General features: G+C 41.3%; 1 protein-coding gene across 2 annotated transcripts in view; it reads right to left on the bottom strand.

The window, feature by feature from the left end:
* Positions 1 to 1,276: 1,276 nt before the first annotated feature.
* rnf19b (ring finger protein 19B) overlaps positions 1,277 to 27,500 on the bottom strand; it is a 55,217-nt gene continuing 28,993 nt past the window's right edge. Inside the window, exons 3-10 of one of the 2 annotated variants that reach the window (XM_061897226.1) lie at positions 24,638 to 24,837; positions 24,424 to 24,568; positions 24,174 to 24,336; positions 12,605 to 12,719; positions 12,387 to 12,527; positions 9,226 to 9,436; positions 9,025 to 9,159; positions 1,277 to 6,185 (exon numbers count right to left, since the gene is read on the bottom strand). In XM_061897226.1, the coding sequence (XP_061753210.1) occupies positions 5,747 to 6,185; positions 9,025 to 9,159; positions 9,226 to 9,436; positions 12,387 to 12,527; positions 12,605 to 12,719; positions 24,174 to 24,336; positions 24,424 to 24,568; positions 24,638 to 24,837 (1,549 nt within the window). In that variant the 3' untranslated portion in view covers positions 1,277 to 5,746. The remainder of the gene's footprint in view (positions 6,186 to 9,024; positions 9,160 to 9,225; positions 9,437 to 12,386; positions 12,528 to 12,604; positions 12,720 to 24,173; positions 24,337 to 24,423; positions 24,569 to 24,637; positions 24,838 to 27,500) is intronic. The other variant, XM_061897227.1, reaches the window with a different exon arrangement.

Raw genomic sequence — 27,500 nt, 5'->3', positions numbered from 1 at the left:
TTGTCAATGTTCAGTGTTTTATCCTTCATAGAAAAATTTAAAATTTTCATGTCTTGTGATCATGTTTTGTTTAGTATGTTCTGTTTTGCTTAAGACTCCTTTTTTTCCAGTTTTTGCACTTCCTTGTTTGCGTTGTTACCATGCCAACCAATAAGTTTCACCTGATATGTCACGCACCTGTTCAATCACCTGTATTATTTAAACCGAAAGTTGCCAGGAAGTCAGCCAAGCGACTTTATCTCTACTCCCTACATGCCATGCCATGCCGTGCATGTTAACCACACTGTCCATAGTTTCCCTCCTGCCCATGCCACGTAAGTTTTTGTTTTTTTATGTCACGGTTATTGAGTTTTGTGTTTGGTCCATAGTCATGCCATAGTGATAGTTTTGGTTTCATAGTCAAGTTTGTTCTCCGCCATTGTGCGCGCCTTTTGTTTGCCTATTTTTTAGTAGTTATAGTGTTAAAAATGAAGGATGTACTTACATTCATGTCGTACTTGTGCCAACTTTCCTTTGCATTCCGGAAAAACAAACCCCATAGTCCACGCTTTGAAAAAAATTCCATTATGTTTTTTTTATGTCATAACGTTTTTTAGCATTCAATCAGACATTATTGTGAGGTTTTGTATTAGTGTTCATAAAAATAGATATACCGGCCTCCAGACACATTTTTCTCTCTAAATGTGGCCCCCGAGTCAAAATAATTGCCCAGGCCTGTATCAGATTGTAGGTGAGTTTATTTTGTACCTTTCGTGTTCCTATTTCACTGTTTGTTGCATTTTTGTTGCGTTTCACTTGATTGTCAAATGTGTCGATCGAAAGGGGGTATGAGGTTCATATTTTGTCAATATTCAGCGTTTTGTCCTTCATAGAAAAATGTAAAATTCCATTATGTTTTTTATGTCATAACTTTTCTAGCATTCAATAAGACGTTATTTTGAGGTTTTGTATTAGTGTTCATAAAAATACACACATTTGTTTCTCTAAATGTGCCCCCCGAGTCAAAATACTTGCCCAGGCCTGATATAAACTGATGGTTTGGCTGCTCGAGCTTGGAGTTCTCCATTTTTGACTACGACTCCTCCAGGTACTGCAGACCTGTTTTAATGACATTCGCTTGCAATAAAGCAACTTTTGGTTAGACGTCTAAGACCAGAAATACACTTCCAATTTTTAACCCAATTGGGTAAAATCACTATGATCTCCCACGTCACACCAATGGTTGAAAAACGCTGCGTTATTGAACGTGGTGCTACTTGCAATGACGACACGTGCCTTCGGTAAACATCGGATTGTGTTTATTTCCCCCCTCCTCCCGCAAATTGTAACCCACAGTCCCGCGTGTGCGTCCTCACACCAGTCTTTTTGACAGTGAGTCACACCCATATATTGCTATCTTGACACTCTCGTTCCGTCCGAGACCCTTCCGGTCCACGGCACATCGGAGTGGTTAATCGCAGGCAGAAGCAGAAGCGGAGGGGACCAGTGCAGCAAAGTAAACAAGCGGCTATAAAAAAGGCAACCAAGTTGACGTGAAGACGGTTTCCGTTTAAAGGAAACCCATTTTTTGTTTTTGTGTTTTTTTGTTTTTTAAGCCAAGCACAGAGGTGACGGAAACAAGTCGGGCCGGTGAGAATGATTAAGAGCAGTGCTTGGCTCCAAAACCACATCGGTTTAAAGCATCATAGACGTGTCAATCAGATCCAGAATGGATTGTATTGTTGTTGTGGAGCCAAACACTCCCAACACAAAAAGGCATCGTGGTGTGAGACTTGTTTTTGGTTGTATGCAAATGATGATGATGATGATGTAGATGATTATGATGAGCCCCCCCCCTCCCAAAAAAAAAAGATACATTTAAGTAAAGTGCATAAGTGCGCATTAAAAAAAAAAATCCGATCAGATCCATTTTCAATGAGAAAGTATGATAAATGCTGTAAATGTCCATTAATCTCTCCCAGCGGTGGGGGGAAAAATCAATTCACATCTGAATCGCGATTGTTATTCATCCCGATTCTAAATCGAGTCATCTATTTTAAAAATGTAATAAAAACAAAAACTTTTAGGCCAATATCCAATCAACCAGAAGAAGCTTATAATTAGCGTATAATTATTTGACCATAAAATACATTGCGGGAATCGGTTTGACTCGAGAATTGATTCTGAATTGATTCGTCACCCTAACGAGTGATAGTTTTGCTTACCCCCCTGCCGGTTTTCTGTCAACTTGAACATGCACGTAATCCTGTAAAGCTCCCGCACGGCAAACAGATATGGAGGTTATTTTGTGTCTTTAGCTTTAGTTTTTTTTTGACACTGAACTTATGTTACCACTTTTTTTTTCTTTTTTTTAACATTAAATTATGCAGACAATTTCATGACATTTTAATTTCATTTAATTTACCGGAAGCGGGTGTGGAGCAGGGGTCCCCTAACTACGGCCTGTAGGCCGGATACAGCCCGCCAGTGTCCAAAATCCAACCTGCGGGAAGTCCCAAGTAAAAAAAAAAAAAAAACATGTGTGTATATCTGTGTGTGTACACACACACACACGTGTATATATACATACATATACATATATATATAAACACACACACACAGACATTATATATACACATGTGTATATATATATATATATATACATATACATATATATATATACATATATATACACATATATATATACATATACACATATACATATATATATATATATACATATATATACACATATATATATACATATACACATATACATATATATATACATATATATACACATATATATATACATATGTACATATACACACATATATATATAATATACACACATATGTATACATATATATATATACATACATTTATACATATATATTTATATATACACACACACCAGTATGTATGTGTCTATATATATATATATATATATATATATATATATATATATATATATATACACACCATTATATATTATAGTCGAGGTTTCTGTGGTTTATCCGTCATTGTCCAGGGCGCCTTCCGCCCGACTGTAGCCGAGATAGGCACCAGCGCCCCCACGACCCAAAAAGGGACAAGCGGTAAAAAAGGGTGGATGGATACAGTGCTCAATACCGGGGTAGAGCGGAATATACGCTAGGTTAGGAAAAAACACAGAGGCTATTCCATCCCTACAAGCCTGTTTCGCAGGTTTCCCTGCTCTTCAGGGAATTTTTCCCTGAAGAGCAGGGCTTGTAGGGATAAAATGCCCTCTGTTTTTTCCTGACCTAACACACACACACACACACACACACACACACACATATATATATATATGTGTGTGTGTGTGTGTGCAACCGGCTCTGAACCGGCCTCTAGGGTTGTCGTCCTCATAAGAAGACCCAGACCAATCTGTGCACTGCCTGGATTAACTACAAGAAAGCCTATGACTCAATGCCGCACACATGGATACTGGAATGTCTGGAACTGTATAAGATCGACAGGAACCTAAGGGCCTTCACCTAGAACTCGATTGAAATGTGGAAGACAACCCTAGAGGCCAATTCAAAGCCGATTGCTCAAGTCAACATCAAGTCCGGCCAATACCAAGGAGATGCGCTATCACCAGTGCTGTTCTACAAAGGCCTGAACCCCCTCAGTCAGATCATTCTGATCTGGGTACCGATTCTGTGGTGGGGCAACATTCAGCCACCTGCTCTAAATGGATGACATCAAGCTGTATGCCGGGCGAGAGCGAGAAATAGACTCACTGATCCACAGCGATGACATACGGATGTCAATCGGATTGGACAAGTGTGGCCGGATGGTCTCAAAGAGAGGCAAGATGATCAGGACTGAGGGGACTGACCTACCAGAGGGAAACATAGGTGATATCCAAGACAGCTACATGTACCTTGGCATCCCACAGGCTAATGGAAACCATGAGGAGGCCACAAGGAAGTCAACCACAGCCAAATACCTCCAGAGAGTAAGGCAAGTCCTGAAAAGTCAGCTGACTGGTAAGAACAAAGTCCGCCCCATTCTACCAGTCATCAGATACCCCGCTGGTATCATAAACGGGCCAAAGCAGGAGATAGAAGCCACAGATATCAAGACAAGAAAGCTCCGTGCGATGCACGGAGGGTTCCACCCCAAGTCCAGCACCCTGAGGCTGGACTTGAAGGAGACCGAGAGCTAGTGAGCATCAAGGCCACAGTCCAGGATGAAACATCGAAAATTCGAGAATACATCGAGATAAACTGCTAAGTGGATGTCTCAGGCTCCAGAACCCTGATGAGAGTGCAGAGGAGGAGGAGCAGATAACCTGGACGGACAAGCCCCTGCATGGCACGTACCAGCGTCAGATAGAGGAAGTGGCTGATATCAAGAAATCCTACCAGTGGCTGGAAAATGCAGGACTGGCAGACAGCACAGAGGCACTTATCATGGCAGCACGAGAACAGGCCATAAGCACAAGAGCAATACAGGCCAGGATCTACCAGAGTAGATCAGACCCAAGATGCAGACTGTGCAAAGAAGCCCCTGAGACAGTCCAGCATATAGTACCAGGCTGTAAGATGCTAGCTGGATCAGCGTACATGGAGAGGCACAACCAAGTGGCTGGGATAGTAAACAGGAACATCTGCAACCAGTATGGAATAGAAGTACCCAAAGCTCAATGGGCTGAGAACAGGTCCAAGGTTCTGCGGGACTTCAGCTTCCAGACTGACAAACAGCTTCTGGCTAACCAACCAGACATAGTGGTGGTGGACAAAGAGCAGCAAAGGGTGGCAACATCAGAAAGAAAGAACACAAGGAACTTGAGAAGGACCAAGGGTTGAAAGAGCAGCTGGAACGGATGTGGAAGGTCAAGGCTGGCGTGATCCCCGTGGTAGTGGGGGCGCGTGGGGCAGCAACCCCCAAACTGGGAGAGTGGCTCTAACAGATCCCAGGAACAACATCTGAAGCCTCAGTCCTAGGAACAGCCAAGATACTGCACAGAACCCTCAAACTCCCAGGCCTCTGGTAGAGGACCCTGGCTTGAGGATGACACAGATACCACCCCACCGGGGTGAGAAACAGGCTTGTCAGGATGAAATAGCCTCTGTGTGTTTTCTTTTTAACCCAACGCAGCCCCCCGAGTCAAGACGTTTGGGGACCCCTGGTCTAGAGTTTTGCAGCAACAAAGGTTTCCGCGCTGAATTTTCGTACGATTAATTTTAAGTGATTTTTTAAACACTCTGTTTTTGCTGACTATTTTTTTAAGTCCATGAAATTGTTTAATTTTGTCAAAATTCAGAGTAAAAACAAAATATCGGTTGCCTCAAAACTCAAGATCCACTTGTACAAAATTATATTCCATTACGGAACTAAAGAGAATAAAATGTGATGAAATTGTCGGCATAATTGGATGAAAAACAAAATTCAAATGTAGTGCGCAAATTGAGCTCCATATAAAAAGACCCACCACGCACACAAAGGCCATCATTCTCGCGTCATTTGATCTGCCGCCTCTCCTGGTTTGCTCGTGTAAAACGTGGACCTCCCTTTTTTTTTTCTTTTTCTTTTTTTAAGTAGCTTAGGCATGTTGCGCCAGGCGAGTAAACATGAGTCCCGGTCTTACAAATCTCAGAGGTAGAACTCTGACAATGTCCCCAGATTGTCAGGTAGACGGACACAAGGTGGCGTCTGCAGGAGGCCAAAAAGCAGCGAATGAGAGTAAAGAAGAGTAGAGGTGGCGTTCCTGAGAGCCGGGTGGGCCTCTCACCTCTCACACGTACAGGATGACGTTGCCATCGGTGGGACAGTGAAGGCCTTCGGTGGCGGGGCTCAGGGCTCGGCAGGAGGGGGGCCGCTGCTGGCAGGGCGCGCAGACTTTGGGCCGGGGCGAGTCGCAGTCGTCCGACGTCAGCTCGGCGATGTCGTCCGACTGCGTGTCCGACATCTCCAGGTCGCTGCGGATGCTCTCGGGCTGGGCCAGCGTCACGTCTCGGAGGCCCTCCCGGATTGAGCCGCCGCGGGACAGCTCCAGGGCGGAGCCGGACAGAGCCCCGCCCCTTCTCGAGCTGCAGTCCTGGGGTTCCTCCCCTGCCGAGGCGGCCGGCGTGGCGACGGAGCCGGCGGGCGGCGCCAGGTCCTCCTCGCTGGTCAGGCAGAGGTGGCTGGGTTTGGTCTCGATGTCCACCTGGATTTCCAGGTTGGTGCACTCCCTGAAGACGGCGTGGAAACCAGATTTTAATACTGTTGTACATTTGACAGCGACAAGCAAAAGACCGGGTCCTCAACGCAAAGTACTGTCCTGGCTCGCGGCTAACGTCACTCCACAGTGTTGTGGCAAAATTGAATTTAATTTTTTTTTCATTAAATCAACATAAAAAAAATACATGATACACTTATAACTAATGCACCATCCCAAAAAAAACCTCCCTCCCCCATTCACACTCTTTTACACTGTTTCTTTCTGTTATTAATATTCTGGTTCCTACAATATAGAACAGGGGTCACCAACCTTTTTGAAGCCAAGAGCTACTTCTTGGGTACTGATTAATGCGAAGGGCTACCAGTTTGATACACACTTAAATAAATTGCCAGAAATAGCCAATTTGCTCAATTAACCTTTAATAAATAAATCTCTCTATATATAAAAACAGGTATTTCTGTCTGTCATTCCGTCGCACTTTTTTTTTTCCTTTTACGGAAGGTTTTTTGTAGAGAATGAATGATGAAAAAAACACTTAATTGAACGGTTTAAAAGAGGAGAAAACAGGAAAAAAATGAAAATAAAATTTTGAAACATAGTTTATCTTCAATTTCGACTCTTTGAAATTCAAAATTCAACCGAAAAAAATTGAGAAAAAAACTAGCTAATTCGAATCTTTTTGAAAGAATTAAAAAAAGAATTTATGGAACATCATTAGTAATTTTTCCTGATTAAGATTAATTTTAGAATTTTGATGACATGTTTTAAATAGGTTAAAATCCAATCTGCACTTTGTTAGAATATATAACACATTGGACAAAGCTATATTTCTAACAAAGACAAATCATTATTTCTTCTAGATTTTCCAGAACAAAAATGTTAAAAGAAATTCAAAAGACTTTGAAATAAGATTTAAATTTGATTCTACATATTTTCTAGATTTGCCAGAATCATTTTTTTGATTTTTAATCCTAATAAGTTTGAAGAAATAATTCACAAATATTCTTCATAGAAAAAATAGAAGCTAAAATGAGGAATTAAATTAAAATTTATTTATTATTCTTTACAATAATAAAAAAAAAATACTTGATCATTGATTTAAATTGTCAAAAAAGAAGAGGAAGGAATTTAAAAAGTAAAAAGGTATATGTGTTTAAAAATCGTAAAATAATTTTTAAGGTTGTATTTTTTCTCTAAAATTGTCTTTCTGAAAGTTATAAGAAGCAAAGAAAAAAAATAAATGATTATATTTAAAAAAATAAGGTAAAACATTATTGAAAAAAACCTAGAGGAGGGAGGGAGGGTTGCCCTCATATGCGGTTCTCTCCAAGGTTTCTCATAGTCATTGTCGCCGACGTCCCACTGGGGTGAGTTTTTCCTTGCCCTCATGTGGGCTCTGTACCACGGATGTCGTTGTGGCTTGTGCAGCCCTTTGAGACACTTGTGATTTAGGGCTATATAAATAAACATTGATTGATTGAAAAACAATTACATGAGAAATAGTTTATAATGAAAATGTTAGTGGACCAGCAGCACACACAATCATGTGTGTTTCACGGACTGTATCCCTTGCAGACTGTATTTCTATATCAGGGGTCACCAACGCGGTGCCCGCGGGCACCAGGTCGCCCATAAGGACCAGATGAATCGCCCGCTAGCCTGTTCTAAAAATAACTCAAATAGCAGCACTTACCAGTGAGCTGCCTCTATTTTTTAAATCTTATTTATTTACTAGCAAACTGGTCTTACTTTGCTCGACATTTTTAATTCTAAGAGAGACAAAACTCAAATAGAATTTTAAAATCCCCCAAAATTTTTTAAAGACTTCGTCTTTACTTGTTTAAATAAATTCATTTATTTTTTTACTTTTCTTCTTATAACTTTCAGAAAGACAATTTTAGAGAAAAAATACAACCTTAAATATTATTTTAGGATTTTTAAACACATATACCTTTTTACCTTTTAAATTATTTCCTCTTCTTTCCTGTTCAAGTAAATGTATTTTTTTATTGTAAAGAATAATAAATACATTTTAATTAAATTCTTCATTTTAGCTTCTGTTTTTTCGCGGAAGAATATTTGTGAAATATTTCTTTAAACTTATTATGATTAAAATTCAAAAAAATGATTCTGGCAAATCTAGAAAATCTGTAGAATCAAATTTTAATCTTATTTCAAAGTCTTTTGAATTTCTTTTAAAAATGTTGTTCTGGAAAATCTAGAAGAAATAATGATTTGTCTTTTTTAGAAATTTGTTATATATTCTAACATAGTGCAGATTGGATTTTAACCTATTTAAAAAATGTCATCAAAATTCTAAAATTAATCTTAATCAGGAAAAATTACTAAGGATGTTCCATTAAATTTTTTTTTAATTTTTTCAAAAAGATTCAAATTAGCTAGTTTTTCTCATCTTTTTTTTGGTAGAATTTTGAATTTTAAAGAGTCGAAATTGAAGATAAACTATGTTTCAAAATTTAATTATCTTTTTTTTTTCCGTGTTTTCTCCTCTTTTAAACCATTCAATGAAGTGTTTTTTTTCATCATTTACTCTACAAAAAACCTTCCATAAAAGGAAAAAAAAGTACGCCGGAATGACAGACAGAAATTCAATTTATTTAAGTGTGTATCAAACTGGTAGAACTTCGCCTTAATCAGTACCCAAGAATAGCTATTGGTTTCAAAAAGGTTGGTGACCCCTGCTGTAGGGGGATGCAATATCGCTAAGCTGGCGTTCTTGAATGCAAACGGCGCTGGGCGTATTGATACACATTATCAGTTTATGGCTGATACTACAGTGATTAGATTGATATTTTTTTATCATCACTAAATAGTGCAATGATGTTCACCTGTCAGGCAGCGTGTAGGAGGAGATGATGGACCCGGCCATCCCTCGGGTGCTGGCACAGTCACTTCCTGCCCCCAGGCTCCCCGTCTCCTTCTGGGCGGACTCTTTAGCCAACTCGCCCGCCTGGACCTCGAGCCTGTAGCAGCACACCACTTCCCGTCAGCCTAACGAGCGCTCCTCGTGTTGGAATCCCGGTCCTCACCTGCTGTACTTGCCGGTGCGGGTCCCCAGGGCGCCGCTGGCCAGGGTGTTGAAGTGAGGCGTGTCCCCGACGGTGCCCGGGACCACAGAGAGGCCCTCGCTGGGCGAGGTGGTGCTCAGGCCGCTAACCCCCCCGTCCAGGCTGCTCTCGCCGAGGCTCGGCGACTTGAGGGCTCGCCACGCGTCCGCCACTGCGGAAGTGGAAAGCGTCCCTCAGAGACAAATCAAACAAAACCTTGACAATGGAGGTGTAGTTGGAGCAATATTCTTAGACCTCCGCAAGGCCTTTCATACAGTCAGTCACCCCACGTTACTTACAAAATTAACAACTTTTAAACTGTCGACATATACAGTGGGGCCAAAAAGTATTTAGTCAGCCACCGATTGTGCAAGTTCTCCCACTTAAAATGATGACAGAGGTTTTTAATTTTCATCATAGGTACACTTCAGCTGTGAGAGACAGAATGTGAAAAAAAAAAATCAGGAATTCACATTGTAGGAATTTTAAATAATTTATTTGTAAATTATGGTGGAAAATAAGTATTTGGTCAACCAGTCAAAGCCCTCACTGATGGAAGGAGGTTTTGGCTCAAAATCTCACGATACATGGCCCCATTCATTCTTTCCTTAACACGGATCAATCAACATGTCCCCTTAGCAGAAAAACAGCCCCAAAGCATGATGTTTCCACCCCCATGCTTCACAGTAGGTATGGTGTTCTTGGGATGCAACTCAGTATTCTTCTTCCTCCAAACACGACGAGTTGAGTTTATACCAAAATGGATACATGGATGATACAGTAGAGGATTGGGAGAATTTATTTTGAACAAGGTTAAATATAGTTTTCCATACAACACAATGAGAATGTTATATTGCTCAATTATTCTACCTTATTTCAATTATTGTGCAGAAATATGGGGAAATACATATCATAGCAACATAATGCCTTTATTTATTTCACAGAAAAGAGCAATTCGAATAATTTTTAAAGTAGAATATAGAGACCACACAAATCCACTCTTCATTAGGTCAGGATTACTAAAACTAAAAGATATTGTAGAATTGAATACACTATTAATGTTGTTCAAAGCGAGAAATAAAGTTCTTCCGAAGGACATACAAAAGTTATTTGTGTTCACAATCTGAAGATGAGAACCACAGAAGGCCGTATGACTTTAAACATCCAAGAGCGCGAACAAATTTGAAACAAATGTGCTTGTCTGTTGTTGGTGTGAAAGCATGGAATTCTCTAAACAAAGACTTAAAAAGCTGCAAGAATATATTTGTATTTAAAAAGAGTTATAAAAAGAGAAAACTGAAATTATATCAAACTGAGTTTTGATTTAGATTGGACGTGTCATTGGGAAAATGCTTAAAGGAAAATGGAAAAGTATGTTGGAGTTTGGGTGTTGGTGGAGGGAACAGTTATAAAGTCATCTAAAATACTGTAATTTGTGTTAAAAAAGGGGCAGATAAATATAAGAATATTATTCATCCATCTGCTCCTTTCTGATCATGGAAATGTATAAGAAACAAAAAAACAATGAATGTAAATATGCATTTTCATGAAAGGAATAAAAATAAATGATGATGATGATGAATGTCATGTGGTCAGATGAAACCAAAATAGAACTTTTTGGTATAAACTCAACTCGTCGTGTTTGGAGGAAGAAGAATACCGAGTTGCATCCCAAGAACTAAGGGTGGGCAATATCGCAAATGTGGGTATCGATACCGATCCGATACCGGCCAGTATCGCCGATACCGATACCGGAAGTGTCGTCATCTGATGGGGAGGGGACTTCGGGGTATCGATACTTTTGAAAAACAAATTTGTACTTTTGCCTTTATTAATTGATTATGATAATAATACAAGACAGAACAACGATTTAAGTCAAAAAATAAAATATTTATTACAAAAGTAATATCAATAGCAATAAAGTAATGCAAATAAGGTGCAAACAACTAATGAACCTGGCTTGTCGCCTCAAAACACACAAACACTTAAGGTAAATAACAAAACTCTAGTTATTGAACAAAAGTGTAAAAATGAACACAAAACAAAAGAACTGAGAAATTCAAATAAAAAAGTAATAATATCAATTACAATAAAGTAAGTCGTGCACATAAGGTGAAAACAAATACTGAACTTGGCTAGTCGCCTCACAACACACAAGAACTTGAGTAAAAAAGAAAACACTAGTTATTAAACAGTTGTAAAAATGAACACAAAACAAAAGAACTGAGAAATTCTTATCGTCATTTTGGTGAAATAAAATACTTTACAGTTTACAACCAAGACATTAAGTCGCACTGGAAACGCACGCGTGTGTGTGTGCGTGTCCGAGTGAACCTCGGAGCGAATTATACTGATGTGTGTGCGCGAACGCACCAAGCGTCATGTTAATTGTATTTATTTTATTTTATTTTGGGTTGAAGATGAATTTTTAAAGTGTTTTTAAATCTCGTTCGCGACCAATCACTAGGGAGGAGGGTGGAGTGGTGAGGAGCGCTGCGCTGCGCTCACATTTTTTTTTAAATCGGAGTGATTCGCTTAATTTGGTGAAGTATCGATACCATCACGCCAGCATCGATACGATACCGATACTCACAAAGTATCGATGCTATCGATACTTGGTATCGATACGCCCAGCCCTACCAAGAACACCATATCTACTGTGAAGCATGGGGGTGGAAACATCATGCTTTGGTGCTGTTTTTCTGCTAAGGGGACAGGACGATTGATCCGTGTTAAGGAAAGAATGAATGGCGCTATGTATCGTGAGATTTTGATCCAAAACCTCCTTCCATCAGTGAGAGCTTTGAATGGTTGACCAAATACTTATTTTCCACCATTATTTACAAATAAATTCTTTAAAATTCCTACAATGAGAATTCCTGGATTTTTTTCTCACATTCTGTCTCTCACAGTTGAAGTGTACCTATGATGAAAATTACAGACCTTTGTCATCATTTTAAGTGGGAGAACTTGCACAATCGGTGGCTGACTTAATACTTTTTTTGCCCCACTGTATTTAGCTATAATCTGATACAGAACATAAGTCTTTGAACTTAATGTTTCTGTGCATTGTCCCTTCAAATAAAGACTAAACTAGTAGAGCAGCCGAAACCCTCACAAGTCACATGTTATAGTATGTGTACCTGTGATTGGTCCGTCGTCCTCGTCAAAGTCGATGCGGACGCCCCGCCCCTTCCCCCTGCTCACGCCGCAGCCGCCGCCCCGGCACAGGGAGATAGGCACCACGCCGTAAACGTACGCCAGCATGATGGGCACGCCGATGCCTGGCCGGAAGGAAACAACACAGCCTTAGTGCCTTTTTGTTTTCGTCTTCTCTTCACGATTTGGGCGACTTTCTCACCCACGCTGACGGCCGCGATGACGGGAGCGGAGAGGACGGACAAGGCCACGCCCGCCGTGATGGCCAAGTTCCTCCTGTGGCGAGACGCTTTCTTCAGCTCGTAGTGAGCATGGATCTGTAGCACACAATCAAAGGCTTGAGCACCTGAGCAGTGTATCATACACGCAGTTTGTTTCTTAGATGTCATTCACTTGGGGCGGCATAGCTCGGTTGGTAAAGTGGCCGTGCCAGCAAATTGAGGGTTCCGGGTTCGATGCCCCCTTCCGCCACCCTAGTCACTGCCGTTGTGTCCTTGGGCAAGACACTTGACCCACCTGCTCCCAGTGCCACCCACACTGGTTTAAATGTAACTTAGATATCGGGTTTCACTATGTAAAGCGCTTTGAGTTACCAAAGAAAAGCGCTATATAAATATAATTCACTTCACTTCTTTCTGTCCCTTAGATTCATTCATCTCAGTTTACGCGCTTGCAAAATCTGGAGTTGTTGTAGTTTGGGTTATACATCAGGTGCATTAAGTGTGTGTGTTGTAGTTTGGGTTATACGAACCCCGTTTCCATATGAGTTGGGAAATTGTGTTAGATGTAAATATAAACAGAATACAATGATTTGCAAATCCTTTTCAACCAATATTCAGTTAAATGCACTACAAAGACAAGATATTTGATGTTCGAACTCATAAACTTAATTTTTTTTTGCTAATAATAATTAACTTACAATTTCATGGCTGTAACACGTGCCAAAGTAGTTGGGAAAGGGCATGTTCACCACTGTGTTACATCACCTTTTCTTTTAACAACATTCAAAAAACGTTTGGGAACTGAGGAAACTAATTATTGAAGCTTTAAAAGTGGAATTCTTTCCCATTCTTAGTTTATGTAGCGTTTCAGTCATTCAACAGTCCGGGGTCTCCGCTGTGGTATTTTACGCTTCATAATGCGCCACACATTTTTGATGGGAGACAGGTCTGGACTGCAGGCGGGCCAGGAAAGTACACACACTCTTTTACTACAAAGCCACGCTGTTGTAACATGTGGCTTGGCATTGTCTTGATGAAATAAGCAGGGGCGTCTGTGTTAACGTTGCTTGGATGATAAGATATGTTGCTCCAAAACCTGTATGGACCTTTCAGCATTAATGGTGCCTTCACAGATGTGTAAGTTACCCATGCCTTGGGCACTAATACACCCCCATACCATCACAGATGCTGGCTTTTGAACTTTGCGCCTAAAACAATCCGGATGGTTATTTTCCTCTTTGTTCTGAAGGACACCACGTCCCCAGTTTCCAAATATAATTTGAAATGTGGACTCGTCAGACCACAGAACACTTTTCCACTTTGCATCAGTCCATCTTAGATGAGCTCGGGCCCAGCGAAGCCAGCGGCGTTCCTTGGTGTTGTTGATAAATGGGTTTTGCTTTGCAGAGCAGATTTTTAACTTGCACTTACAGATGTAGCAACCATCTGTAGTTACTGACAGTGGGTTTTTTTTAAGTGTTCCTGAGCCCATGTGGTGATATCCTCTACACACTGATGTCTGTTTTTGATGCAGTACCGCCTGAGGGATCAAAGGTCCGTAATATCATCGCTTATGTTCAGTGATTTCTCCAGATTCTCTGAACATTTTGATTTTATCGAACCGTAGATGGTAAAATCCCTAAATTCCTTGCAATAGCTCATTGAGAAAAGTTGTTCCAAAACTTTGACAATTTGCTTAGAAATTGGTGACCCTCGCCCCATCCTTGTTTGTGAATTACTTAGCATTTAATGGAAGCTGCTTTTATACCCAATCATGGCACCCACCTGTTCCCAATTAGCCTGCACACCTGTGGGATGTTCCAAATAAGGGTTTGATGAGCATTCCTCAACTTTATCAGTATTTATTGCCACCTTTCCCAACTTCTTTGTCACGTGTTGCTGGCATCAAATTCTAAAGTTAATGATTATTTGCAAAAAAAAAAAAAAAGTTTATCAGTTTGAACATCAAATATCTTGTCTTTGTAGCATATTCAACTGAATATGGGTTGAAAATGATTAGCAAATCATTGTATTCCGTTTATATTTACATCTAACACAATTTCCCAACTCATATGGAAACTGGGTTTGTACATTAAGTGCATTAAGTGCGTGTTGTAGTTTGGGTTACACACCAAGTTCTTTATATGTGAGTTGAAGTCAAGTGCAATGTGTGTGTGTTGTAATTTGGGTTATACATCAAGTGCAAAGTGTGTGTGTTGTTGTTTGGGTTATACATCAAGTGCAAAGTGTGTGTGTTGTAGTTTGGGTTATACATCAAGTGCAGAGTGTGTGTGTTGTAGTTTGGGTTATACATCAAGTGCAATGTGCGTGTGTTGTAGTTTGGGTTATACATCAAGTGCAATGTGCGTGTGTTGTAGTTTGGGTTATACATCAAGTGCAATGTGTGTGTGTTGTAGTTTGGGTTACACATCAAGTGCAAAGTGTGTGTGTTGTATTTTGGGTTATACATCAAGTGCAAAGTGTGTGTGTTGTATTTTGGGTTATACATCAAGTGCAAAGTGCGTGTGTGTTGTAGTTTGGGTTATACATCAAGTGCAGAGTGTGTGTGTTGTAGTTTGGGTTATACATCAAGTGCAATGTGCGTGTCTTGTAGTTTGGGTTATACATCAAGTGCAATGTGCGTGTGTTGTAGTTTGGGTTATACATCAAGTGCAAAGTGCGTGTGTTGTAGTTTGGGTTATACATCAAGTGCAATGTGTGTGTGTTGTAGTTTGGGTTATACATCAAGTGCAATGTGCGTGTGTTGTAGTTTGGGTTATACATCAAGTGCAAAGTGCGTGTGTTGTAGTTTGGGTTATACATCCAGTGCAAAGTGTGTGTGTTGTTGTTTGGGTTATACATCAAGTGCAAAGTGTGTGTGTTGTAGTTTGGGTTATACATCAAGTGCAGAGTGTGTGTGTTGTAGTTTGGGTTATACATCAAGTGCAATGTGCGTGTGTTGTAGTTTGGGTTATACATCAAGTGCAACGTGCGTGTGTTGTAGTTTGGGTTATACATCAAGTGCAATGTGCGTGTGTTGTAGTTTGGGTTACACATCAAGTGCAAAGTGTGTGTGTTGTATTTTGGGTTATACATCAAGTGCAAAGTGTGTGTGTTGTATTTTGGGTTATACATCAAGTGCAAAGTGCGTGTGTGTTGTAGTTTGGGTTATACATCAAGTGCAGAGTGTGTGTGTTGTAGTTTGGGTTATACATCAAGTGCAATGTGCGTGTGTTGTAGTTTGGGTTATACATCAAGTGCAATGTGCGTGTGTTGTAGTTTGGGTTATACATCAAGTGCAATGTGCGTGTGTTGTAGTTTGGGTTATACATCAAGTGCAAAGTGCGTGTGTTGTAGTTTGGGTTATACATCAAGTGCAATGTGTGTGTGTTGTAGTTTGGGTTATACATCAAGTGCAATGTGCGTGTGTTGTAGTTTGGGTTATACATCAAGTGCAAAGTGTGTGTGTTGTAGTTTGGGTTATACATCAAGTGCAATGTGCGTGTGTTGTAGTTTGGATTACACATCAAGTGCAAAGTGTGTGTGTTGTAGTTTGGGTTATACATCAAGTGCAAAGTGCGTGTGTTGTAGTTTGGGTTATACATCAAGTGCAAAGTGTGTGTGTTGTAGTTTGGGTTATACATCAAGTGCAGAGTGTGTGTGTTGTAGTTTGGGTTATACATCAAGTGCAAAGTATGTGTGTTTTAGTTGGGGTTATACATCAAGTGCAATGTGCGTGTGTTGTAGTTTGGGTTACACATCAAGTGCAAAGTGTGTGTGTTGTATTTTGGGTTATGCATCAAGTGCAAAGTGCGTGTGTTGTAGTTTGGGTTATACATCAAGTGCAATGTGCGTGTGTTGTAGTTTGGGTTATACATCAAGTGCAAAGTGTGTGTTGTAGTTTGGGTTATACATCAAGTGCAATGTGCGTGTGTTGTAGTTTGGGTTATACATCAAGTGCAAAGTGTGTGTGTTGTAGTTTGGGTTATACATCAAGTGCAAAATGTGTGTGTTGTAGTTTGGGTTATACATCAAGTGCAATGTGCATGTGTTGTAGTTTGGGTTATACATCAAGTGCAAAGTGCGTGTGTGTTGTAGTTTGGGTTATACATCAAGTGCAGAGTGTGTGTTGTAGTTTGGGTTATACATCAAGTGCAATGTGCGTGTGTTGTAGTTTGAGTTATACATCAAGTGCAATGTGCGTGTGTTGTAGTTTGGGTTACACATCAAGTGCAAAGTGTGTGTGTTGTATTTTGGGTTATACATCAAGTGCAAAGTGTGTGTGTTGTAGTTTGGGTTATACATCAAGTGCAATGTGTGTGTGTTGTAGTTTGGGTTATACATCAAGTGCAAAGTGTGTGTGTTGTAGTTTGGGTTATACATCAAGTGCAAAGTGTGTGTGTTGTAGTTTGGGTTATACATCAAGTGCAAAGTGCGTGTGTGTTGTAGTTTGGGTTATACATCAAGTGCAGAGTGTGTGTGTTGTAGTTTGGGTTATACATCAAGTGCAATGTGCGTGTCTTGTAGTTTGGGTTATACATCAAATGCAATGTGCGTGTGTTGTAGTTTGGGTTATACATCAAGTGCAAAGCGCGTGTGTTGTAGTTTGGGTTATACATCAAGTGCAATGTGTATGTGTTGTAGTTTGGGTTATACATCAAGTGCAGAGTGTGTGTGTTGTAGTTTGGGTTATACATCAAGTGCAAAGTGTGTGTGTTGTAGTTTGGGTTATACATCAAGTGCAAAGTGCGTGTGTTTTAGTTTGGGTTATACATCAAGTGCAAAGTGTGTGTGTTGTAGTTTGGGTTATACATCAAGTGCAATGTGCGTGTAATGTAGTTTGGGTTATACATCAAGTGCACAGTGTGTGTGTTGTAGTTTGGGTTATACATCAAGTGCAAAGTGTGTGTGTTGTAGTTTGGGTTATACATCAAGTGCAATGTGTGTGTGTTGTAGTTTGGGTTATACATCAAGTGCAAAGTGTGTGTGTTGTAGTTTGGGTTATACATCAAGCGCAATGTGCATGTGTTGTAGTTTGGGTTATACATCAAGTGCAAAGTGCGTGTGTGTTGTAGTTTGGGTTATACATCAAGTGCAGAGTGTGTGTGTTGTAGTTTGGGTTATACATCAAGTGCAATGTGCGTGTGTTGTAGTTTGGGTTATACATCAAGTGCAATGTGCGTGTGTTGTAGTTTGGATTACACATCAAGTGCAAAGTGTGTGTGTTGTAGTTTGGGTTATACATCAAGTGCAAAGTGCGTGTGTTGTAGTTTGGGTTATACATCAAGTGCAAAGTGTGTGTGTTGTAGTTTGGGTTATACATCAAGTGCAAAGTGCGTGTGTTTTAGTTGGGGTTATACATCAAGTGTAAAGTGTGTGTGTTGTAGTTTGGGTTATACATCAAGTGCAGAGTGTGTGTGTTGAAGTTTGGGTTATACATCAAGTGCAATGTGCGTGTGTTGTAGTTTGGGTTATACATCAAGTGCAATGTGCGTGTGTTGTAGTTTGGGTTACACATCAAGTGCAAAGTGTGTGTGTTGTAGTTTGGGTTATACATCAAGTGCAAAGTGCGTGTGTTGTAGTTTGGGTTATACATCAAGTGCAATGTGTGTGTGTTGTAGTTTGGGTTATACATCAAGTGCAATGTGCGTGTAATGTAGTTTGGGTTATACATCAAGTGCACAGTGTGTGTGTTGTAGTTTGGGTTATACATCAAGTGCAAAGTGTGTGTTGTAGTTTGGGTTATACATCAAGTGCAATGTGTATGTGTTGTAGTTTGGGTTATACATCAAGTGCAAAGTGTGTGTGTTGTAGTTTGGGTTATACATCAAGCGCAATGTGCATGTGTTGTAGTTTGGGTTATACATCAAGTGCAATGTGCGTGTGTTGTAGTTTGGGTTATACATCAAGTGCAATGTGCGTGTGTTGTAGTTTGGGTTACACATCAAGTGCAAAGTGTGTGTGTTATAGTTTGGGTTATACATCAAGTGCAAAGTGCGTGTGTTGTAGTTTGGGTTATACATCAAGTGCAAAGTGCGTGTGTTGTAGTTTGGGTTATACATCAAGTGCAATGTGTGTGTCTTGTAGTTTGGGTTATACATCAAGTGCAGAGTGTGTGTGTTGTAGTTTGGGTTATACAACAAGTGCAATGTGCGTGTGTTGTAGTTTGGGTTATACATCAAGTGCAAAGTGTGTGTTGTAGTTTGGGTTATACATCAAGTGCAATGTGTATGTGTTGTAGTTTGGGTTATACATCAAGCGCAATGTGCATGTGTTGTAGTTTGGGTTATACATCAAGTGCAATGTGCGTGTGTTGTAGTTTGGGTTATACATCAAGTGCAATGTGCGTGTGTTGTAGTTTGGGTTACACATCAAGTGCAAAGTGTGTGTGTTATAGTTTGGGTTATACATCAAGTGCAAAGTGCGTGTGTTGTAGTTTGGGTTATACATCAAGTGCAAAGTGCGTGTGTTATAGTTTGGGTTATACATCAAGTGCAATGTGTGTGTCTTGTAGTTTGGGTTATACATCAAGTGCAGAGTGTGTGTGTTGTAGTTTGGGTTGTACAACAAGTGCAATGTGCGTGTGTTGTAGTTTGGGTTAAACATCGAGTGCAATGTGCGTGTGTTGTAGTTTGGATTACACATCAAGTGCAAAGTGTGTGTGTTGTAGTTTGGGTTATACATCAAGTGCAAAGTGAGTGTGTTGTAGTTTGGGTTATACATCAAGTGCAAAGTGTGTGTGTTGTAGTTTGGGTTATACATCAAGTGCAGAGTGTGTGTGTTGTAGTTTGGGTTGTACATCAAGTGCAAAGTATGTGTGTTTTAGTTGGGGTTATACATCAAGTGTAAAGTGTGTGTGTTGTAATTTGGGTTATACATCAAGTGCAGAGTGTGTGTGTTGTAGTTTGGGTTATACATCAAGTGCAATGTGCGTGTGTTGTAGTTTGGGTTATACATCAAGTGCAATGTGCGTGTGTTGTAGTTTGGGTTACACATCAAGTGCGAAGTGTGTGTGTGTTGTAGTTTGGGTTATACATCAAGTGCAAAGTGCGTGTGTTGTAGTTTGGGTTATACATCAAGTGCAATGTGTGTGTGTTGTAGTTTGGGTTATACATCAAGTGCAGAGTGTGTGTGTTGTAGTTTGGGTTATACATCAAGTGCAAAGTGTGTGTGTTGTAGTTTGGGTTATACATCAAGTGCAAAGTGCGTGTGTTTTAGTTGGGGTAATACATCAAGTGCAAAGTGTGTGTGTTGTAGTTTGGGTTATACATCAAGTGCAATGTGCGGGTAATGTAGTTTGGGTTATACATCAAGTGCACATTGTGTGTGTTGTAGTTTGGGTTATACATCAAGTGCAAAGTGTGTGTGTTGTAGTTTGGGTTATACATCAAGTGCAATGTGTGTGTGTTCTAGTTTGGGTTATACATCAAGTGCAATGTGTGTGTGTTGTAGTTTGGGTTATACATCAAGTACAATGTGTGTGTTGTAGTTTAGGTTATACATCAAGTGCAAAGTGTGTGTGTTGTAGTTTGGGTTATACATCAAGTGCGATGTGCGTGTGTTGTAGTTTGGGTTATACATCAAGTGCAAAGTGCATGTGTTGTAGTTTGGATTATACGTCAAGTGTAATGTGTGTGTGTTGTATTTTGGGTTATACATCAAGTGCAAAGTGTGTGTGTTGTAGTTTGGGTTATACATCAAGTGCAGAGTGTGTGTGTTGTAGTTTGGGTTATACATCAAGTGCAAAGTGTGTGTGTTGTAGTTTGGGTTATACATCAAGTGCAGAGTGTGTGTGTTGTAGTTTGGGTTATACATCAAGTGCAAAGTGTGTGTGTTGTAGTTTGGGTTATACATCAAGTGCAAAGTGTGTGTGTTGTAGTTTGGGTTATACATCAAGTGCAATGTGCGGGTAATGTAGTTTGGGTTATACATCAAGTGCAGAGTGTGTGTGTTGTAGTTTGGGTTATACATCAAGTGCAGAGTGTGTGTGTTGTAGTTTGGGTTATACATCAAGTGCAAAGTGTGTGTGTTGTAGTTTGGGTTATACATCAAGTGCAAAGTGTGTGTGTTGTAGTTTGGGTTATACATCAAGTGCAATGTGCGGGTAATGTAGTTTGGGTTATACATCAAGTGCACATTGTGTGTGTTGTAGTTTGGGTTATACATCAAGTGCAAAGTGTGTGTGTTGTAGTTTGGGTTATACATCAAGTGCAATGTGTGTGTGTTGTAGTTTGGGTTATACATCAAGTGCAAAGTGTGTGTGTTGTAGTTCGGGTTATACATCAAGCGCAATGTGCATGTGTTGTAGTTTGGGTTATACATCAAGTGCAAAGTGCGTGTGTGTTGTAGTTTGGGTTATACATCAAGTGCAGAGTGTGTGTGTTGTAGTTTGGGTTATACATCAAGTGCAATGTGCGTGTGTTGTAGTTTGGGTTATACATCAAGTGCAATGTGCGTGTGTTGTAGTTTGGATTACACATCAAGTGCAAAGTGTGTGTGTTGTAGTTTGGGTTATACATCAAGTGCAAAGTGCGTGTGTTGTAGTTTGGGTTATACATCAAGTGCAATGTGTGTGTGTTGTAGTTTGGGTTATACATCAAGTGCAGAGTGTGTGTGTTGTAGTTTGGGTTATACATCAAGTGCAAAGTGTGTGTGTTGTAGTTTGGGTTATACAACAAGTGCAAAGTGCGTGTGTTTTAGTTGGGGTTATACATCAAGTGTAAAGTGTGTGTGTTGTAGTTTGGGTTATACATCAAGTGCAGAGTGTGTGTGTTGTAGTTTGGGTTATACATCAAGTGCAATGTGCGTGTGTTGTAGTTTGGGTTATACATCAAGTGCAATGTGCGTGTGTTGTAGTTTGGGTTACACATCAAGTGCAAAGTGTGTGTGTTGTAGTTTGGGTTATACATCAAGTGCAAAGTGCGTGTGTTGTAGTTTGGGTTATACATCAAGTGCAATGTGTGTGTGTTGTAGTTTGGGTTATACATCAAGTGCAATGTGCGTGTAATGTAGTTTGGGTTATACATCAAGTGCACAGTGTGTGTGTTGTAGTTTGGGTTATAAATCAAGTGCAAAGTGTGTGTGTTGTAGTTTGGGTTATACATCAAGTGCAATGTGTATGTGTTGTAGTTTGGGTTATACATCAAGTGCAGAGTGTGTGTGTTGTAGTTTGGGTTATACATCAAGTGCAAAGTATGTGTGTTTTAGTTGGGGTTACACATCAAGTGCAAAGTGTGTGTGTTATAGTTTGGGTTATACATCAAGTGCAAAGTGCGTGTGTTGTAGTTTGGGTTACACATCAAGTGCAAAGTGCGTGTGTTGTAGTTTGGGTTATACATCAAGTGCAATGTGTGTGTGTTGTAGTTTGGGTTATACATCAAGTGCAGAGTGTGTGTGTTGTAGTTTGGGTTATACAACAAGTGCAATGTGCGTGTGTTGTAGTTTGGGTTATACATCAAGTGCAATGTGCGTGTGTTGTAGTTTGGATTACACATCAAGTGCAAAGTGTGTGTGTTGTAGTTTGGGTTATACATCAAGTGCAAAGTGCGTGTGTTGTAGTTTGGGTTATACATCAAGTGCAAAGTGTGTGTGTTGTAGTTTGGGTTATACATCAAGTGCAGAGTGTGTGTGTTGTAGTTTGGGTTATACATCAAGTGCAAAGTATGTGTGTTTTAGTTGGGGTTATACATCAAGTGTAAAGTGTGTGTGTTGTAATTTGGGTTATACATCAAGTGCAGAGTGTGTGTGTTGTAGTTTGGGTTATACATCAAGTGCAATGTGCGTGTGTTGTAGTTTGGGTTATACATCAAGTGCAATGTGCGTGTGTTGTAGTTTGGGTTACACATCAAGTGCAAAGTGTGTGTGTGTTGTAGTTTGGGTTATACATCAAGTGCAAAGTGCGTGTGTTGTAGTTTGGGTTATACATCAAGTGCAATGTGTGTGTGTTGTAGTTTGGGTTATACATCAAGTGCAGAGTGTGTGTGTTGTAGTTTGGGTTATACATCAAGTGCAAAGTGTGTGTGTTGTAGTTTGGGTTATACATCAAGTGCAAAGTGCGTGTGTTTTAGTTGGGGTAATACATCAAGTGCAAAGTGTGTGTGTTGTAGTTTGGGTTATACATCAAGTGCAATGTGCGGGTAATGTAGTTTGGGTTATACATCAAGTGCACATTGTGTGTGTTGTAGTTTGGGTTATACATCAAGTGCAAAGTGTGTGTGTTGTAGTTTGGGTTATACATCAAGTGCAATGTGCGTGTGTTGTAGTTTGGGTTATACATCAAGTGCAATGTGTGTGTGTTGTAGTTTGGGTTATACATCAAGTACAATGTGTGTGTGTTGTAGTTTGGGTTATACATCAAGTGCAAAGTGTGTGTGTTGTAGTTTGGGTTATACATCAAGTGCAATGTGCGTGTGTTGTAGTTTGGGTTATACATCAAGTGCAAAGTGCGTGTGTTGTAGTTTGGATTATACGTCAAGTGTAATGTGTGTGTGTTGTATTTTGGGTTATACATCAAGTGCAAAGTGTGTGTGTTGTAGTTTGGGTTATACATCAAGTGCAGAGTGTGTGTGTTGTAGTTTGGGTTATACATCAAGTGCAAAGTGTGTGTGTTGTAGTTTGGGTTATACATCAAGTGCAGAGTGTGTGTGTTGTAGTTTGGGTTATACATCAAGTGCAAAGTGTGTGTGTTGTAGTTTGGGTTATACATCAAGTGCAAAGTGTGTGTGTTGTAGTTTGGGTTATACATCAAGTGCAATGTGCGGGTAATGTAGTTTGGGTTATACATCAAGTGCAGAGTGTGTGTGTTGTAGTTTGGGTTATACATCAAGTGCAGAGTGTGTGTGTTGTAGTTTGGGTTATACATCAAGTGCAAAGTGTGTGTGTTGTAGTTTGGGTTATACATCAAGTGCAAAGTGTGTGTGTTGTAGTTTGGGTTATACATCAAGTGCAATGTGCGGGTAATGTAGTTTGGGTTATACATCAAGTGCACATTGTGTGTGTTGTAGTTTGGGTTATACATCAAGTGCAAAGTGTGTGTGTTGTAGTTTGGGTTATACATCAAGTGCAATGTGTGTGTGTTGTAGTTTGGGTTATACATCAAGTGCAATGTGTGTGTGTTGTAGTTTGGGTTATACATCAAGTGCAATGTGCGTGTGTTGTAGTTTGGGTTATACATCAAGTGCAAAGTGCGTGTGTTGTAGTTTGGATTATACGTCAAGTGTAATGTGTGTGTGTTGTATTTTGGGTTATACATCAAGTGCAAAGTGTGTGTGTTGTAGTTTGGGTTATACATCAAGTGCAGAGTGTGTGTGTGTTGTAGTTTGGGTTATACATCAAGTGCAATGTGCGTGTGTTGTAGTTTGGGTTATACATCAAGTGCAAAGTGTGTGTGTTGTAGTTTGGGTTATACATCAAGTGCAAAGTGTGTCTGTTGTAGTTTGTGTTCTTCTTTGACAAAATGGCTAAGCAAATTTCCCGAAGGCATGTTGAGAAGAACGAGTGTGTGAAAATTGCAGGGAAGCTAAAGTAAAAGTAGACCAACACAACTCCCACCTTGCGGCCGACATAAACAGGGATGCCGATGACCATGGCGGGGACGGCGATGCCCGCGATGAGCGTGATGCCCACCGGGGCGCCGATGAGGGTCCCGAGCTGCCACAGGATCTTCTTCTTCCTGCTCCACGGCTTCTTGCCCCAGAAGGTGCAGCCGGACGGACTGCGGAGGAGACGCAGGGATCAGCTGAGCTCACAGAGTCGACAGGGGACGGCGAGGAAGGGTGGGAGGGAAGGGTTTCGGCGCTACCTGAGGTAATGCAGGTCGGAGATCTCCTTCATGCACAGCCAGCAGAACTCGCAGCCGCACACGGCGCACGTCATGTGATTGCAGCTGCCGTCGTTCATCTTGATGATGTAGGCGCCGCAGCGGGGGCATGGCTTGATGTCGTCAGCTGGGGGCACGCACCAGTATAAACATTCTTTCTCGTGTGTGTGTGTGTGTGTGTGTTGATGTCACGTACCGGCGCCCTGCTCTTGCGTGTAGCTGGGCGAATGGTTGCTGTGCGTGTGCAGGGACTGCGCCCTCTGCTGGCGCGCCGAGTCGCAGGTCTGGTTGGGGTGCCAGGCCTGCTTGCAGTGGTAGCAGAACTCGGCACCGCAGCCCTCTCTGCGGCACACCAGCCGGGGACAGCTGGCGCAGCCCGAGGCGATGACGGCGAACCTGGAGACGGCGGGAAGTGAGACACGGGGTCACGAGAATGGAAGCGGGGACGGGAAGGCGCCGCGGGGCAGCGCAAAAGGTTGCGGGAGGACAGGTTTGTGAATGCCAGTGTTGTGTTGGGGAATGCCGCTGAGGCTGCACACACACGCGCATGCACGCACGCACACACACACACACACACACACACACACACACACGCACACACACACACACTCACACTCACATCACACGTCAGGCCAATAACACAGAGCGCCGCTGGTGTGCACCGATGTGTTCATTGAAAGCTCCCCGTCACCCCTGGCAACACACCCTCTCCTTTGCATCGGTGGTTGTCATAGCAACTGGCAGCCAGCGCAGACAGCACTTGATAGGCCAGTCGTGCCCGCCGAGGCCTCGCCAGACAACCGCAGCGGATTGACAACCGGGGAATGCGTCCTGGCTCAACCATCGCTTCTATTATTACCTACGTTTTTTTTTTTTGTTTACTTAGAGTGGGGCAAAAAAGTATTTAGTCAGCCACCGATTGTGCAAGTTCTCCCACTTAAGAAGTCTGTAATTTTCATCATAGGTACACTTCAACTGTGAGAGACAGAATGTGAAAAAAAAAAACAGGAATTCACATTGTAGGAATTTTAAAGAATTTATTTATATATTACGGTGGAAAATAAGTATTTGGTCAACTATTCAAAGCTCTCATTGATGGAAGGAGGTTTTGGCTCAAAATCTCACGATACATGGCCCCATTCATTCTTTCCTTAACACGGATCAATCGTCCTGTCCCCTTAGCAGAAAAACAGCCCCAAAGTATGATGTTTCCACCCCCATGCTTCACAGTAGGTATGGTGTTCTTGGGATGCAACTCAGTATTCTTCTTACTCCAAACACGCAAGTTGAGTAAGAAACCCAAAAGTTCTATTTGGGTTTCATCTGACCACATGACATTCTCCCATGTGCTCTCTGGCAAACTTCAGACGGGTCTGGACATGCACTGGCTTAAGCAGGGGGACACGTCTGGCACTGCAGGATTTGATTCCCTGTCGGCGTAGTGTGTTACTGATGGTAACCTTTGTTACTTTGGTCCCAGCTCTCTGCGGGTCATTCACCAGGTCCCCCGGTGTGGTTCTGGGATTTTTGCTCACCGTTCTCATGATCATCTTGACCCCATGGGATAAAATCTTGCATGGAGCCCCAGATCTAGGATATTATCAGTGGTCTTGTATGTCTTTCATTTTCTGATAATTGCTCCCACAGTTGATTTTTTCACACCAAGCTGCTTGCCTATTGTAGATTCACTCTTCCCAGTCTGGTGCAGGTCTACAATTCTTTTCCTGGTGTCCTTCGAAACATATACAGATAACGAGTTCAAACAAGTGCCATTAATACAGGTAACGAGTGGAGGATAGAAGAGCTTCTTAAAGAAGAAGTTACAGGTCTGTGAGAGCCAGAGATCTTCCTTGTTTGAAGTGACCAAATACTTATTTTCCACCATAATTTACAAATAAATTCTTTAAAATTCCTACAATGTGAATTCCTGGATTTTTTTTTCACATTCTGTCTCTCACAGTTGAAGTGTACCTATGATGAAAATTACACACCTCTGTCATCATTTTAAGTGGGAGAACTTGCACAATCGGTGGCTGACTAAATACTTTTTTGCCCCACTGTATTAAACTAAAGCACCATCAGCGAAGCATAAGAGACACAAAACATGCAAAATACAGTTTTTTCAAACACTGTGTATCTATTTTAGTTATCCAAAAAAATAAGTTTGTGGAAAGTTTGAGCTGGACGAAGTGGCTGGGGAGAGGGAAGTCTGGGCTTCCTTGCTTAGGCTGCTGCCCCCGCGACCCTACCTCGGATAAGCGGAAGAAGAGGAATGGATGGATGGATGAAAGTTTTCCGTGTGTGTCCAAATACTTTTGGAGCACTTTGAACAATACTGCGATTTTGGTCACGATAACCGTCCGTAACATGAAATTTCCATGTCTTTACAATCGATATTGCGGAAATGAAAAGATACCGATATATAATCACAATCGACTGGAACAAGAGCCTGGAAGGGTGTGGCCTGTGTGGGCGAGCTGTGACAGCTGGTGCAAACTCTGTGTTGTCGAACTGCAGCTGCAGTTTGTGCGACGGCTGCGCCTGATGATTTGGAGAATGGGGTGAGTCAGCGTTGGCGTCAGACGCCATCATCCCGCTAAGTATTGAGGACAGCAGGCGGGCGGGCCACGATACTGCTGACGCATGCGCAAACACGCACACACAAACACACCCTTTGGTTGGAGGTGTTTTGCGCTTATCAGGACTTTGTGACATTTGCTCCCAGTTCTGTGTGGAGGCCATTTGACAACAGTGTAACCAAACACGCACGCACGCACGCACGCACGCACGCACTTCATATTTAAACCAACGCCTCTCACTCTTTCCAGAAAACGTCTCATCAAAGCCAAAAAAAGGCTCCTCCTCCTTCTACACCCGCAGGCCTTTAAACCACTTCCACTTTCACCTTTCCGACACCTACAGCTTCCTCCCGCTTGGCCTTATCTGACTGAGTGGCGGTCACCTGAAGCAACAGCGTGTTGTGAAATCCAGACAAGTCATGGCGGCGGTGAGAGGAAGGCGAGGGTGACAGACGTTAACGCTTAGTGGTTAGTCTCTTG

Source organism: Nerophis ophidion, linkage group LG04, assembly GCF_033978795.1.
Source record: "Nerophis ophidion isolate RoL-2023_Sa linkage group LG04, RoL_Noph_v1.0, whole genome shotgun sequence".
NCBI lineage: Eukaryota > Metazoa > Chordata > Actinopteri > Syngnathiformes > Syngnathidae > Nerophis > Nerophis ophidion.
The sequence above is the reverse complement of the archived record's forward strand: the minus strand, read 5'-3'. Positions and strand labels throughout refer to the sequence as shown.